The 16742-nt window shown below is 41.9% G+C and overlaps 2 protein-coding genes across 4 annotated transcripts in view; both read right to left on the bottom strand.

Annotated features, from left to right (window-relative positions):
- Ccdc30 (coiled-coil domain containing 30) overlaps window positions 1-10019 on the bottom strand; it is a 96823-nt gene extending 86804 nt beyond the window's left edge. The window contains 1 exon segment of the mRNA XM_048351047.1: window positions 9919-10019. The gene's annotated coding sequence lies outside the window, so the exon portion shown is untranslated.
- A 2685-nt stretch (window positions 10020-12704) lies between these two features.
- Window positions 12705-16632, bottom strand: Ppcs (phosphopantothenoylcysteine synthetase). 3 transcript variants are annotated; one of them, XM_048351042.1, is made up of 3 exons: window positions 16081-16632; window positions 15818-15921; window positions 12705-13505 (listed from the first exon to the last, which is right to left on the bottom strand). In XM_048351042.1, the coding sequence occupies exons 1-3, from the start codon at window positions 16586-16588 to the stop codon at window positions 13182-13184; spliced, it is 936 nt and encodes a 311-aa protein (XP_048206999.1). In that variant the 5' UTR covers window positions 16589-16632; the 3' UTR covers window positions 12705-13181. The 3 variants fall into 3 exon arrangements, with proteins under 3 accessions (XP_048206999.1, XP_048207000.1, XP_048207001.1); XM_048351043.1 differs by having other exon boundaries at window positions 16430-16561; XM_048351044.1 differs by lacking the exons at window positions 15818-15921; window positions 16081-16632 and adding an exon at window positions 15606-15811.
- Window positions 16633-16742: the final 110 nt, after the last annotated feature.

Below are 16742 nucleotides of genomic sequence, written 5' to 3'. Positions count from 1 at the left end.
TTCATCTCCTACTATCCTTTCCTCAGTTCAATCTGGATTTCATATCTACCAATCCATAGAAACAGCCCAAATTCACGATAGCCTCCTTGTGGCCAAATCCAATTGTCATTTATCAATCTCCATCCCACATACCTATCTTGGTATTTGACTCCATTGTTCATATTCTTCCTTAATATAGTCATCATTTCTCTGCTAGGATTCCCATATTCTTCTGGGCTTCCTTTCTTACATGCCACTCCTCAGATTCCTTCATTGACTTTTCATCATTCCATTCTCTAATCACTGGAATGTTCCTGAACTCAGCCCTAGACACCTTGTTTTCTCTATATTTACTCTCTGGGTCACTTCCTGTTAAGTAATCCCAAAGCTTTAAGTATTAGCTGTATGTTGATGTTTGCATTGCATTCCAGACATGCATGTATTTGTCTGCTTGGCATTTTCACAAGGATGTCTAATATAGATTCAAAACTTAGCTGTTGAAAAGCAAACCCTTTACTGTCTCACCTAGGTGAAGCATCCCATATGTATTTACTCTACCTGAACAGTTAGAAACTCAAGCCAAAAAGCTTTGGGTCAACAGTAACTTCTTTCCTTTTCTTCCACTCCACATCAAATCCACCAATAAAACATGTAATCTCTGCCTTCAAAACACAATCTTCAGCAGAGAGAAAAAATTTTATTTATGAAAACCTTTAATACAAACTCAGAAGATCTATATCGTTACAATGAACTGGAGATATTTAACAAACTCTCTCATCTTTTCTGTAAGGTTTAGTAAATGTGACAGCGCATAGTAATCTCTAGAAGCATTAAATCTTTTCTACAGTATTGGAAATGGGACCTAGGACATAGTTCTCTATTACTGAATCCCACTAGCCCTCTTAAATTTTGATTGGATCTGTAACTTTTATTTTTAAATAAGGATAGAATGAGTTGTAGGATTTTACTTTCAAGAATACAGCAAGTGGGCTGGGGATATAGCCTAGTGGCAAGAGTGCCTGCCTCGGATACACGAGGCCCTAGGTTCGATTCCCCAGCACCACATATACAGAAAACGGCCAGAAGCGGCGCTGTGGCTCAAGTGGCAGAGTGCTAGCCTTGAGCGGGAAGAAGCCAGGGACAGTGCTCAGGCCCTGAGTCCAAGGCCCAGGACTGGCCAAAAAAAAAAAAAAAAGAATACAGCAAGTAACATGAAAATCACATAGTGATGTGAACACAAGTGAATACAATCTTTTTAAGATTTTCAGTTACAGTACTGATGGCATAATCAGATCATTGGCCAAGCTGCTAGATTTTCTAGATTAGAGGGTGAAGAAGTGGCATTTCTATTCTGTCTCTACTAAAGCTTGTGGTGTAAGTAAATGCTTTTGCCCAGAAGAATACTGCAGATCTGTTAATGTTGAATTAAGAAGAATCTTGACATAAAAAAAAAACCTAAATTAATAATCTCAAGGACGAGTCTTATTAGAAAAAGGAATGCACAGAGGTGTAGGTAAAAACCACTGCAGGGGCTGGGGATATGGCCTAGTGGCAAGAGTGCCTGCCTCGGATACACGAGGCCCTAGGTTCGATTCCCCAGCACCACATATACAGAAAACCGCCAGAAGCGGTGCTGTGGCTCAAGCGGCAGAGTGCTAGCCTTGAGCGAGAAGAAGCCAGGGACAGTGCTCAGGCCCTGAGTCCAAGGCCCAGGACTGGCAAAAAAAAAAAAAAAACACTGCAAAGTATTTTTCCCCCCGTCCTGGGGCTTGAATTCTGGGCCTGGGCACTATGTCCCCAAGCTTCTTTTGCTCAAAGCCAGCACTCTATGCTACAGCACCACTTCCGGCTTTTTCTGAGTAGTTTATTGGAGATAAGAGTCTCATGGACTTTCCTGCTCTGGTTGGCTTCAAACTGTGATCCTCAGATCTCAGCCTTCTGAGTAGCGAGGGTTACAGACATGTTAGGAATGAAGGAATCTTAAGAAAGGTTAAAAAATTAGTTGTTTCTTAACCATATTGAGAAAATGTGCTTATTATCTGACTCATGTAACCATGTAACCTGGCTGTATATCACCTCTATAATAACAATAAAGTAAAAATTTTTAAATGTAGTAGTTAATTAAGCATTTGTATCATAAGAGACATTTTCCTGAGAAAAGAAAACCTTGTGCAAAACTAATTACTGAAAGTAATGAAACTAACTTTAAAAAATTGTGACAAACTACTTTAAACCTTCAGCATTATATAACTAGGGTGCTGTAAAAAAATTATGTATGCAGAAATACATGTTGGCAGTAGGTCAGACAGAATCTTCTGTTTCTTGCATTATGGTAGAGTGCATCCCAGAAACAACTTTCCTACTGAAAAATAACTAAAAGTCCTGGAAGAAATTAAAGCAAACTCATTATGTGAATAAAAGTAGATGCAAACTTTTTTGTTGTCGTTGGTTGTGGGGCTTGAACTCTGGACCTGGGCACTGTCCCTGGGCTCTTTAGCTTAAGGCTAGTGCTCTACCACTTTGAGCCACAGCACCAGTTCTGGTTTTCCAGTGATTAATTGGAGATAAAGAGTCTCATGGACTTTCCCACTTGGGCTAGCTTTGAACCTCAATCCTCAAATCTCAGCCTTCTGAGTAGCTAGGATTACAGGTGTGAGCCACTGGCGCCCAGCTTGATGCAAACTTTTAAATCATCAGAGGGGAAACTCAATATAATCATGAAAAACAGAACATAAAATACATTATATGGATGACAACTTTCTCTGTATTAGAGATGGAAAATAAACAACAGCAATAAAATTCCTGTTCTATCCACGAATCATTATAAAAGGAAATTCTAAAAAGAAAATGATCCCAAACATCAGAGATGAAAATGCTAAGCAAAGAGAATGATATATGTCTGGAAAATATGATCATTGGCCACATATAACAACATGTAGAGCTAAACAACTATTCTAAAGAGATTCTATCTGTATTTTTCTGTAGCTTTGTAATGCTTCATAAATATTTTATTTATTTATTTATTTTTTTGGCCAGTCCTGGGGCTTGGACTCAGGGCCTGAGCACTGTCCCTGGCTTCTTTTTGCTCAAGGCTAGCACTCTGCCACTTGACCCACAGCGCCACTTCTGGCAATTTTCTGTATATGTGGTGCTGGGGAATCGAACCCAGGGCCTTATGTATTTGAGGCAGGCACTCTTGCCACTAGCCCATATCCCCAGCCCTCATAAATATTTTAATAGACTAGTTAAGGCATTAAAATGTAGCAGTCTGGCATATTGAGTATTTGGAGATAGAGCCACTTGAAAAAACATGAGTTACAAGATCACCTTGATCTTCTATTTCTTAAAAGCACAAGACAAAATTCTTACAGGAAAGATGACCTCCCTATACTAGAAGGAGACCAACTTTCTCCTTATTGACTACAGAAAATTGAGGTTCACAGAATCCTGAAGTGACCTAGTTCAACTAACTCCTGTCGTATATCCAGTTGTTTTTTCATATCTTACTAGTCTTTGTCTGAGTATATGAGTAACTGACTTCAATTGCTTCTGTGGATCTTTATTTTCTTATGAGGGCTCCTGTGTAACTTAAGACTTATATTAAAGGAATCTGTATGCTTGTCTTACCAATATGTCTTATGGTAATTTCTCAGGCCCAGAAAAAAATAATAGAAGGGAAGAAGGAAATGTTTCTATCCTGTATAGTCAGAAGTTTACAAAGTAGCTAGTAGGGAGGCATAGAAATAAGGAAGATGAGGCATGATCCCTGCCCAAGAGGAGCTGACAAGGTAAATTATAGCACAGCATGGTAAGTGCTAGAAAAGACGCTGAAGAAATTATCGCTCTGCTCCTCTCACACGCATACTTCAAATTATTTCAGAACATTTACTTTAAAAATGACAGGCAAAAAAAAATAAAAATGACAGCCAAAAATTACTTATCGGGCTGGGAATATGGCCTAGTGGTAAAGTGCTCACCTTGTATACATGAAGCCCTGGGTTCGATTCCTCAGCACCACATATATAGAAAAAGCTGGAAGTGGCGCCGTGGCTCAAGTGGCAGAGTGCTAGCCTTGAGCAAAAAGAAGCCAGGGACAGTGCTCAGGCCCTGAGTGGAAACCCCAGGACTGGAAACAAAAATAAAACCAAACAAAAATTACTTAACACATAAGTTCCTTTCTTACTATAGTAAGTTCCCATTCCTTCTACCTTTCCAAGTGTTCTATTAATTGTGGCATATTAATGTTTAAAATTAGGAAAACATTAAAATCAGGGTAATACTTCTCTTTCCTCTGTGAAGTTTCAGACAACCTTTGTCTATTCTTCCACTTAAGAAGAAACAATGTATTTGTCTTATCCTGAATCCACAGCTCATATTTTAATCCATGTTAAAGGTGCACTGTTATGGTTACAACGTGAAGAATAAAGAGCAGTCCACTCTTCCTTTGTGAGCTTCTTTCTCTACCCTTGCTCACAGCTGTCTCATGTTCTCAGACACCGTTTCCCATAGACATCACCAGGATATAACCACAAGTCCCAAGGGCAGTCACTATCTCTCATTTTTTCTGTCAACATACCAAGTTTCAAATCAAGTCTCCTTATCTAAGTTAGGACATATGGTCATAATACCCATAAACAGAAAAATCTACAAATTAAAGTTGTTTTATCACTCTGCTAGAACAAATAGATTAAGATGTCTGAAATTCTAGAAGAAAATTACATTTAAATTATCTGTTGGGTATATTTTAGAAATCGTTTCTGGTTAGTATAGCAGCCTCACAAAAGGTACCTTTATGTGGCTAAGAGGCTGAAAGCTAGCTATGTACTTTGGGCACTAGAACATCCTATATTTGTTACCACAATCAAATGTAATTTATCATCTCCCATTTTATAGGTGACCATGCAGGCTTACTTACAGAGGTGAAGGGACTTGCTTGCTCACATAAGTGGTAAGAGAAAAGAAACACTCAAGTTGGAACAAAGACAGGTGAAGGTGGCCGAGATTGCAGTTTTCCTTTAACAATTATTCTTCTCATCTTCCACAGAATTAAGGCATTTAATGTTTTGGGACTAATCACAAGACTGCCTTGCTTACTGTTTGATATAGCCATATGATTAAGTTGTGACCAATGGGCTGTAATGGAATTCTGTGCTGCTTCCAGCAAGTGTTCTTAAAGGGCTAGGTTGCTCCTTCCTCTGTTCTACTGGCTGGAATTCAGACAGCCAAAACTTGCACAGCTTGATGCTTCCAAGGATGATAAATACAGAACCATGTGGGAAAAAAAATACCCTGCTCTGATAATTCCAAGATGCTGCCTACTTGTTATAGCCTACTTTCTTCTTGGTTTTTATATAATCAAAATAAATTTCTTTGTGGTAATAGGGAATGGAGGGCTTCATACCTACTAAGTAAACAAGTGCACTCACACAGCTAGATCTCCAGTCCTGCTCAAGCCAGTATTATCTTGAGCTCTCTGGTTCTCAGAGCCAGGCTATTCTGATAACTATAGGAGTGTTACTGAAAGTGTAGTTTCATGACATAGCCTGGGAACTAAAATGGCTGCATAGAATTAGAAAAGAAGCTGGACAATCATTCATAGTCTCTTCTGAAGGCCAGATATGGTGGCCCACACCTATAATTCCAGCATTTAGGAGGCTGAGAAGCCAAGTTTGCTCTTAGTGAGTTCTGGAGGTCAGCCTGGGCTGCATAGCAAGACTGTTGCTTTAAAATAATAATAACAATAATACTAAAATAGTAGTAGTAATAATAAAGCTCCTCTTGATCCATAAAGTCTTTTGTCTATTAGTTTCCTTCTAGGCCTGTTTCATGGAAGGATTTTCTCTGCTTTTTCTTCAGTAAGGCTGAAAACAGCCATTCTGACCTGAAGCCTATGCAACATCCTGGTTAAATAAGTTCTTCTACCCTTATATCTCTTGGTTAATTTTTTTGGTGTGCCAGTCTTCAAGTTTGAATTCGGGCTCTAGGTGCTGTCCCTGAGCTGGGCTGGGCTTCAAATGAACTAGAGATCCTGAGATCTCAGCTTCTTCTTTTTTTTTTTTTTTTTTTGCCAGTCCTGGGCCTTGGACTCAGGGCCTGAGCACTGTCCCTGGCTTCTTCCCGCTCAAGGCTAGCACTCTGCCACTTGAGCCACAGCGCCGCTTCTGGCCGTTTTCTGTATATGTGGTGCTGGGGAATCGAACCTAGGGCCTCGTGTATCCGAGGCAGGGACTCTTGCCACAAGGCCATATTCCCAGCCCGAGATCTCAGCTTCTTGAATAGCTAGGATTACAGGTATGAGCCACTGGTACCCAGCTTGGTTAATTTTCTTTTTAAAGGAAGTTTTTTGTTACCCAATGGATTATGTCCTCCTCAACATGTACATTTCTAGCAAATATTCAGTCACTTGTAGGTAAAATGGGCTGGAAGTAGGAATATAAATAGGAAAATCCTGATCTTTAAGGGAGGATTGATGGGAAGTGCAAGTTCCAGAGACCAGCATATAGGGTAGGAGGGCAATATACAGTCAGTTTACTTAAATCAAAAGGCCATGTCCAATTGATTAGTGAACAACTCTGTTCATTTCCCTCTTCCTTATATGTTCCATAGTTGAAACCATCATCACTCTGTTGATAAATCCTGGGTGCAATCTCAAGCCCTATTCCATCTTTATGCCCTTATTCCTATTATCACAAACAGTATCACATACCTCTTCCATCATTTTCTACTTCATCTTCTATGCTCATTGGCTTAGTTTAGGCTCTGCTCACTACTTGATCATGCCAATGTAATAGCATTCTTAATTGATGTTTCTGTTGCCAGACTGGGTTTTATCCAATCTGTGCTCTGCAAAGCTGTCACATGAATTTGTTTGGAATGCAAATTACTTGCTGCTTCACATTCTCACTGCTTTCAGGCAGATCTCAAACCCCTTAGCATGGCACCAGAGGCTCCACAATGTAGTCCCTCCTGTCTCTTTAGTCTTGTCCTCTGTTACAGTAGCCTTTCAGGCCATATGATTATTCTGTCTTGCTCTTGTATTTCCTTGACTTTGGATAATTAGATCCCTCTGCCTAGAATGGTATTATGACATTATAAAACAAGCATTTCCCAATGGATTGAGACTTGGTGACTGAGAAATTTTAAAATTGAATGCAACAGTCTTTGAGGTAATATAAAGGTATCCTTTAACTTACAAATGCTCTGACATCTAAACTATACCTGAAATTGCCCACCCAACAAAGTACACAAGAATACTGTTCTCTCCAAGGTAGGTACAAAAGGAATGCTCACTTAGCATCTTAAGGAAGTACATCCTGAAATACTTTAGGTCTCTAAAATCTTGTAGAAGAATAAGATAGCAAATTCAAGTGTCCAAGAAAACTGATACAGAAATAGAATACTGAAGGGAAAGATAGTCAGGAAAATGGGTACAGTCATTTCTACTTGTTTTTTCTTCTAGCCTGTGCCCTCCAATGACAATACTGGAGCCAAAGCTGTACCTCAGACAGTAGCAAAGAATTTACTTTGGCTATAACAATCTTGACTCTAAGGAACGTAGTAAAATAGTTTGGCCACACAAAAATGCAAATATCTAATCAAATTATTGGTTTTTTTTTTTCCTTTGGTCAGTCATGGGGCTTGAACTCTGGGCCTGGGCATTGTCCTTGAGCTCTTCAGCTCAAGGCTAGTGCTCTACCACTTGAGCCACAGCACCACTTCTGGTTTTCTGGTGGTTAATTGGAGATAAGTCTCACAGACGTTCCTGCCTGGGCTTGGCTTTGAACCACAATCCTCAGATCTCAGCCTCCTGAGTAGCTAAAATTACAGGCATGAGCCACTGTCGCCCAGAGTAATCAAGTGTTGTTGTTTTTTTTTTTTATCTTATTCCTTCTTTTTTCCTTCTACATAAATACAATTTGAAAACCACATATCTTAAATATAATATTATATAACTTTTTCTTTCAAATTCCCAAGTGAAAAATACTTAAAAAAGAAAACAATGTAGCAATATGGTAAATGTTTAATGTATAAAATTAAGTGAAAAGATAAAATGTACACCCTAACTATGTAAAATTCCACATATGGAGGGATTGACACAGAAGAATTTGGGCCTACTGCCACATTGGGTTGGACAATTCTTTGTTTTCTGGGCTGTCCTGCACACAGCAGGATGTATAACAGCATCCTAAACCTCTGCCAACTAGATGCCAGCAGCAGTACATTCCCAATTGTAACTAAAAATGGTTCTATACATTACCAAATGTCTCTTGGAGACTTAGAAGTATGCTATGATAATAGGAAAACAATTAATTTTGTATTAGCTTTGTCAATCATGACTGTTTAGTAAATGCCTTATAAAATAATATCTAATAGCAACCTTTTTCAAGAGTTAGTTAGCTCCATTTAATGTGAAAAATTGAAAGAGCAGCAGACCTTTTTGTTTCTTAAGTGTTATAGAAGACAAAGCTGACTCTTCCACAATTTGGAAATGTGACATGACTCTAAACATGAGATATCACAAATACTTGTTGTCCTGAAAAATCAAAATAAACAAAATTTTGCCCCTCCAAATATGTTCAAAATGTGTACTTAGCTAGGTGCTGGTGGCTGTTTGTAATCCTACTCTGGAGACAGATCTGAGGATCCAGATTCAAAGTTAGCCCAAGCAGAAATGTCCATGAGCCTCTATCTCCAATAAACTAACAAAACACTAGCCAGAATGTGTAGCTCAAGTGGTAGAGTACCAGCCATGAGTGGAAAAAACAAACAAACCCAAACTAGTGCTTAAGGCCCTAAGTTCAAGTCTTGATGCTGGCACATTAAAAAACAAAACTGTGCATTCAAATAGTTTACATTTAGCTAGGTGTGGTAGCTCCACTTGTAATCTCAATTATTTGGGAGGCAGATGGATGACTTGTTCAAGGCTAACCTGAGCAAAACTCAAGACCTCCTTCTCAACAATAAACTCAGCATAGCAGCCACATGTCTTTCTGTCATCTCAGCTACAACAGGAGGTATACATAGGAGGACTGAAGTTTAATGCCAGCCAGGGGCAATGTGAGACCCTATCCCAAAATAATTATAGCAACAAGTTCTTGGGACATGGATACCAATTGTACATTGCTTGTCAGAGAGCCCCTGAGTTCAAATACCAGTATTTTCTCCTACAAACACACACCCCTGAACACTGAAGAAAGAGTAAGAGTCAACACACATTACACAACTAGTTTGTCTTGTAATGTTCCATGATAAAATTAATCTTATTCTACAATAAAGTCCTTCTGAAAAAAAAATCTTTCTTAGGACTATGAAGCCTGTTCCCTTGCCAAAAATATTTTTCAGTTACTCCTCTTCATTGATTCACATCGGGAAAAACTTTTTCCTTCTTCAGAAAACATAAAGAGAAAGCACAAGAGTTGTTTCACACATCTCTCCTCTAGAAAATTCTAACTCAGTTGAATTTATATGGTCTGTTATAGAATTACTTTTGAATGACATTTTCACATAACCAAAATTTATGCTGAACATAGTGCTAATTAGACAAGAAATGACTTATCTCTATAGTTAAGCCTGATACGGATCCAACACTGCCATTTTATTTTCTTAATTTTCAAACGCACTAGGCTTGCAGTAACCTAATGTATATATTTAGCGGTGTTTATTTCCCTATCTAGGCCTAGTTTATCCAAGACAGAAAGCCTGCCGCGGTACAGAGAGACAGAAAATCTTCACAACGAATGCAGGGCTGGAGACCGTGAAATGCTTAGCTATGCAAAGCTCTGCGATAGGAAAGCAGGGGAGGGGTGATCGACGGACAAGGCTGTGGGGACGACTGGCCATCAATAAGGTGCCGCGTGGACAGGGGAGGGTAGAAATGGTGGTGGGATGAAGAGGATGAGGAAACTGGTGATTGATTGGAGTGATGAGAAAATGGATGACCTTGAAAGGCAAAGGGCAACTGACTTGATGCTCTCCGACGTCGGAGTTACCGCAGACTTCCCGAGCTTCGTTGGGATTCAAGGTTCTGGGGGACGAACAACGACCAGCAAAGCAGAAAGCGGCTACTACAAGGAAGGGGAAGAAGGCTGTGCCTTTGTGGATTTGCGGTGGCGGGACCTTCGAGGGCAGGCTTCCGTCGGTTGCTTTAGTGAGAAAATGAACGACCGCCCAGCGTGTTCTAAGCCCGCTCTACACCAGCGCGGAAGCCACTGGGGTAGTGGGGCGGGAGGGTCCTTCGGCCGGACGAATTACTCCAACCCGGGGCTGGAAAGGCCGAGCCAGACGGGGCTCTCCAGTAGTTTTGGGCCCATGCTTTGGAGAGAAGCGAGAAAGACCTGGAATGTGGAAGGAGAAGGGAGAACCGACGCTTTCCTCCTCGGAGCGGAGACCCGGACCTTAGGAAGCAGGTTGGAAAGTTTTCTCCCAGAGGGAACGGCGAGAGCGAAAGGGTGGCCGCGCTCCTGGTTGCTCACCTCGGCCCACAGAGTTCCGGCGTCCTAGCAACCGCGCTCGCCGCGGAGACGCACAGGCGTGCTTCCGGTGGGAACCATAGATACGACGCACGCCGAGGAGAACGCCTTTGAGAACTTTGTTTCGGCGTACACCATTGGCCTTCAGGCGACGAGGGCGGGATTCTTCCGGCGTACCATTAGTACAGCTCATTCTATTGGCTCCGGAGGTGGCAGTAACTATGGTAACAGTGCGGCGACGGCGTACACACTCTCAAAAGTTCTAGTTCTGATTCTGGTCTGACCTCTGGCCTACTTACCTTAGCTTTAGTTGCTTTGTTCTTAGGAAAGGGTGTTAGGACAGAGCTTCCGGGCCTACCTGTCATAACCATCTAGGGTGCTCCAGATGAAACCACGTACTGGTGCAACAGCCTACTGTAAAAACGAAGACCGCTGGGTTTGGGAACTACTACGACTTAAAACGTAGCTACTGGGAAGACCGAGATCTGAGGGTTGTGGTTCAAAGCTAGCCCCGATAGCGAATTAATTAACAAACAGAAAACAAGAAGTGATGCTGTGGCTCAAGTGGTAGAGTGCTAGCTTTGAGCAAAAAGGCTCAGGGACAGCGTCCAGGTAGGCCCTGAGTTGAAGCTCCAAGACCAGCAAAAAATAAATGATTAAACTTTCACCGAACCAAAAATCCAACAGACTTGAGTTATAACATTCAAAAAGGATGGAGAGGGGGTGGGAGAATGCTCTTGGCAAGATTTTAGGGTCTTATTTCACCCATACTTTAGAGCCCTTTGTTTTGTCAGTACCCCCAAGCACCGTATTTCATGGTCCTATTGGAAGTGTACATCTTTCTAAATGTTTGCTTGTTCTATAATACATTATCTGGATGGATTTTATCTTCTTATGCAGGTGCCTTAAGACAGTCTTTTTCAAGTCCTTCATCCCCCAACCCTACCATTCTCAAATGCTCACCACCACTACCTCCTATTCTACCACTTAATACTGTTATGTTTCAGCATTACCTTAAATTTTTTTCGTTGCTCCTCCAGTTTATTTTTGTTGACTCATGTTCCTTTTGCTCCTTAAAACACTTCAACTTGCTGTTACAATGCTCACACAAACTACTGGTTTTTTGCTGTGTAAATACTGTTTTTAAGTAGTCCAAATAGGTACTGAAACTGAAGTTGAAAACACTTTATAAATAACTCCCTGTAAAGGTTGTTTCTGAGCTAACAAAAGAAGACATGAAGTGGTTCCCTACAAGAAGCAATATGGTGAAAAAATGAATCACTTCTAACATTCTCTACTTTTCCCACTGTAAAAAAAAAATGGCAGTCACCATATATGAAGCTACAAATGTAGGGAAAAATCAGCCTTTTACTTACTGCTTCTCAAAAAGTATTGCAACCATTGCTGAGTCAGATGCTTTGACAAATGGACCTAAAGTTCATCTAAAATATTTTTCCAAAAGGCTGCTGCTTTCTGGTCTTGGCTGCTACAGTATTTTTACTCTGCTCAAGGTCACACTTCTTGATTTAATGAAGTATTTCAGTATACCCTAGCACTTTTGCTCAAATTTTCTCAACTAAAATTTATTGGACCTCTTTTGTAGGATACATTAGGTTATTCTTCACAACTCTCTTGAAATATAGTTCAATTTCTTCTATTTTTCAGTGTTGGGAATCAAACTCAGGGCCTTACACATGCTAGGGGAACACTCTGTCACTGGGCTACATTCCAAACCCATAGTCAAATATTTTCATGAAATGTTTATCATCCTACATATTCATGATAGTTTCTCAAATTGTACTGTGGACCATCCTATGGAGGGGGCCTGGCATGAAGAGACTTGGTAAGTAACTGGAACCATTTTCTCCGCATGAAGTGCCAGGTACAAGACTATTGCTTTATCTCTGATGTTCTTTTTATTTAGCATTTGCTCAGATTTATTATCTCCATGTTACAGGTAAGAAAACAGATTAAGTGATGTGCCTAAAGTTTATAAAGCTAGTAGGTGGCACAGCTGGCTATGCTGACACAAACTACATTACCACAGTGGCCCAACATGGCCCCTGTCCTGGTTCCAAGTGAAAAGCTCTATTAGATTTTCCTCAAGAGCAGCTCTAAAATATAGGAGAGGTAAACTGTTACTCAAATATGGAGTAAATACAGGACAAGAAGCAAAAAGTAAATGTAGTGGGAAGTTCTGCAACCTACAGGCAGTCCATTTCTGGTAATTTTCTTCTAAAAAAAATCCATGTGTTAATTTGTGGGCATACAGTTTATTGCACTTAATTTTTTATACATCCATTTCCCAAATGAGACATGTTTATTCATTTTTAATCTTCACAGCTCACCATGGGCCTGGCACATTGTAGGCACTCAACAAATACTTGCTCTTCAAAGCATGGCCACTCATGTACCCATAATCCTCCTCCTACAGTATGAACTAGGCTGATATTCAGTATTCAGCCCTCCACATACATTTTTGGAATAGTGAATTCCTAATAGCCTTTTCAGAAATGTGAGATACAGTCCTAGGGTTCAATTTCCCAGTCACAATGACATTCAGGTGTGTCAAGTGGTACAGTCATTAAAAGATAGCCTGCACATACCACTTTGACCCTTCCTCTCATTTTCTTTGTTCTTATGAAAGCAAAGGATTTATTCTGGTTCTTGGCATCTGTAAAAGAACTGGTCCACTCAATAATTTTTGATCCTACAATTTTTGAGATTTTTAGCTCAGTTCCTGTCACATATAAAAGCTGTGTGTCGAGACTGAAGATTATCTATTATCTTCTCTTCTATCGCTATGCCTTTTGCTACCTCTTCCTCTGTCAGCAATAACTTGGTTTCTGAGTCTTTGGTTACAATAACCACAGAGGAGTGTATTGATTCAAGGATATTTGCCACCACCACTTGATGTTGATAAACTTCCAAAGCGTTCCGGGCACGATTAATTACGATGGAGGGATCAGTCTCCAACTTAAAGGAAATTATAAATGCTTTGGGAGCCCAATCTTTAACCAAAGGAGAGAGCATTTTTGGCACCATCTTCATTGTTATCTGTATTGGAAAAAGAAAAGCTTAATAAGCAATGGCCACTATCTACAAGGGGAAAAGCAAGGAATTGGGAATTCATATATTGCCAATATAAATTTAAGTGGAATTTCTCATTGTCAAACTTCTCAAAGCTTAAATGGTTTAAAAGCTTTGGTGCGGTGGGTTCATAAAAATGCCTGAATTCAAGCTTTCATTCATTTTTCTGGAGAAATTCACTGTTTTCTGAATCATCCCTGCTTTGCCACTGTCATGTTTTCTTGGATCTATTTTTTATTTTAAAAGCCAGCCTTCAAGTAAACATACATAAATAATCTGCTCCAAAAAATGTTGCTTTGGCAGAGGACCACTAATATTGTTGTGGGTTTTTTTTGTGTGTGCTGGCTCTGGGACTTGAAGTCAGGATCTGAGCATTGTCCCTGAGTTTTTCTGCTCAAGGCTAGTGTTCTACTGCTTGGGCCATACCTCCACTTCCAGGTCTTTTGTGGTTAATTGGAGTTAAGAGTCTCACTAACTTTCCTGCCTGGGTTTACTTCTACCACAATTCCTAGATCTCTGCCTTCTGAGTAGCTAGGATTACAGACATGAGCCATGGGCACATGGTGAATTATTATTGTTTGTTTCTTTAAGGGAAAAAAACCCCAAACCTCTCAATTTACGATATTTCTTACGTTGGTGGAATGGCTATTGGATTCTATTTACAATTCCATTCACTTGTAACTCGACTAGAAATCTCATACAACTTACCCCTGAGAAAACAAATGACTTTATTTTCACTTGATCAAAAGTCCTGGGCTGGGGATATAGCCTAGTGGCAAGAGTGCCTGCCTCGGATACACGAGGCCCTAGGTTCGATTCCCCAGCACCACATATACAGAAAACAGCCAGAAGCGGCGCTGTGGCTCAAGTGGCAGAGTGCTAGCCTTGAGCGGGAAGAAGCCAGGGACAGTGCTCAGGCCCTGAGTCCAAGGCCCAGGACTGGCCAAAAAAAAAAAGTCCTACCACTATTTCCTAATACCTACAAAGAGGAAGTATGAATCATTTTGTACGTTCAAGATAAAACTAAAAAATTTGAATTAAAGATGCAGCATTCTCAAAATGTGAAATCACTATGCCAATAAACATCAGGATTTCCTCTTTGAGTTAGTGATAACATACCAGTTCCCCACTTAATATCTGACATTCACTAGTGCCAAACACTGTATGCACTGGACTCAAGTATAGAGTATAAGTAATGCAAGTACTAGGTATGGTTCTTCTCAATGATTTCATCTCCATGTCCCACAACAGTAAGAGACTATCATATATTAGATATTCTACAAATACTTGTGGAACAACCAAATAACTATCCTACAGATGCCCCACAAATAGCTTTCCTATATAGATTTGACTTGTATCACCCAATAAGTTGCAAAAAAAACCCCAACAACCCAATTCCCTTAGGTGCTAAGACACACAATCAGCATCTCAACCACACCACTAACCTCCCCATATCGCTCCAGAAAATGACAATAACCTCTAAACTCTATCCTCTCCAGTCCCTCCCTACTTCACATTTCAAGATAATGCCAGAATATTATCTTCAGACCAAAACTTGATCTCATTCTATTTATGTGCCCTCTGACTCCACAGGGCAAAGCCCAAGCTCCTTAAGAGGGATAAGAAGCAAGTCACCTCTTCAACCAAGCCACCTCTTCAGTGAGCTCTACACCTCGCCAACACCCACTTCCAATCTCAACTATGTAAGTCCACTTCGAATGCCACTTCCCCACTTTCAAGACCCTCTGCATGTCTTTAAAAACCTGGTTCAGGGGCTGGGGATATGGCCTAGTGGCAAGAGTGCCTGCCTCTCGGATACACGAGGCCCTGGGTTCGATTCCCCAGCACCACATATACAGAAAACGGCCAGAAGCGGCGCTGTGGCTCAAGTGGCAGAGTGCTAGCCTTGAGCGGGAAGAAGCCAGGGACAGTGCTCAGGCCCTGAGTCCAAGGCCCAGGACTGGCAAAAAAAAAAATAAAAAAAAAAAAACCTGGTTCAAATTATCTCCTTCAGGAATCCTGACTCTCCCAGTTCACTCCCCGGGTCTAACTGCACTTTGCACCTACCTCCACTAGAGCATTTAGCATTCTGTACTATAATTATGTCTGTGTCCCTCGCTAGCTTGTGAAGTCCTTGAGGGAGGTCAGTGTCTTATTCATCTCTGTGTCCCCAGTGCCTAGCGCATACAGAATGCAAAAAGGCCATCTCCAAATCAGGAGAAAATTAACCCAAGATTGGTTATAGGGGATCAGATCTCTGGAAGAGAAGTGCCCATCACCTGCAGTGGGCCCCCAGATGACTGGATCTTGTGTTCAGGCATTTCAGAGACAGGAACATAGAAATCTGACACGGCCGCAGCCAGGTAAAACATCGCAGAAGGGCCTGCAAAGAGAAGCAGAAGGTATAACGAATCCAGGAGGAGCATGGGATCAGTTCCTTTCCAACCAGTGTTCCCTGGCTGTGAGATCCCTAGGTGACAAGAGACAAGGGGGAAAGTGGCTTTGCCTCCAGGAAATCAACGGATTATCCCAGGGCACGCACCTAGTGGATTGAGCGCCTGGGCCGCAGCTTGCAGCAGATGCAGATAGTCCGCCAAAGTGGTGAACTCTACCGCCAGGAAGGTGCCGGCAGTCGCTGCCTCCTGGTAGCTCTGCAAAGCCGCAGCGAAGCCCGGGAGCGCCTTCTCCTCGGCTTCTAGGGTCAGTAGGCCCGCCTGAGCTGGGCCAGCGGGCCGCAGGGCCGCCAGCCAGGTCTGGGGCGGGAAGCGATGTGCATAGGGAAAGGCTGAGCGGGCGCGGTACAAGAACAGGACCCCATAGCCCGCCGCCAGGAAGGCCTCGGCCGACGTGGCCCCGCGCCGCCCGCTGCTGAAGTTGTCCAGAAAGCGCACCGGCCGCGCTTCCAGAGGAACCTTGGTGCCACCTGACGTGACCAGCACCACCCGCCGGCCCTGTGCGCCCAGCCTGGCCGCGAAGCGAGCCATAACTTCGGCCCAGCGCGCAGCACCCGCGGGCCGGGGGAACTCGGCCACTAGGTCCACTTCCGCCATGAGTGCCGGGCCGTCTGCGCCGGTGCGCCACCAGGCTGCTGGGGCCACGCCCCTCCCACTGCTGGGGCCACGCCCCTCCCGCTCCCTGGCCGCGCGCAGCCGCAGTAGCCAATGTTCGCCCCTTTGTGTCCTGAGCTCTCCCAAGTCTGGAAGC

This window comes from Perognathus longimembris, chromosome 7 (genome assembly GCF_023159225.1).
Source record: "Perognathus longimembris pacificus isolate PPM17 chromosome 7, ASM2315922v1, whole genome shotgun sequence".
Classification (NCBI taxonomy): Eukaryota; Metazoa; Chordata; class Mammalia; order Rodentia; family Heteromyidae; genus Perognathus; species Perognathus longimembris.
Note: the sequence above shows the minus strand (reverse complement) of the source record. Positions and strands in the feature narration are given on the sequence as shown.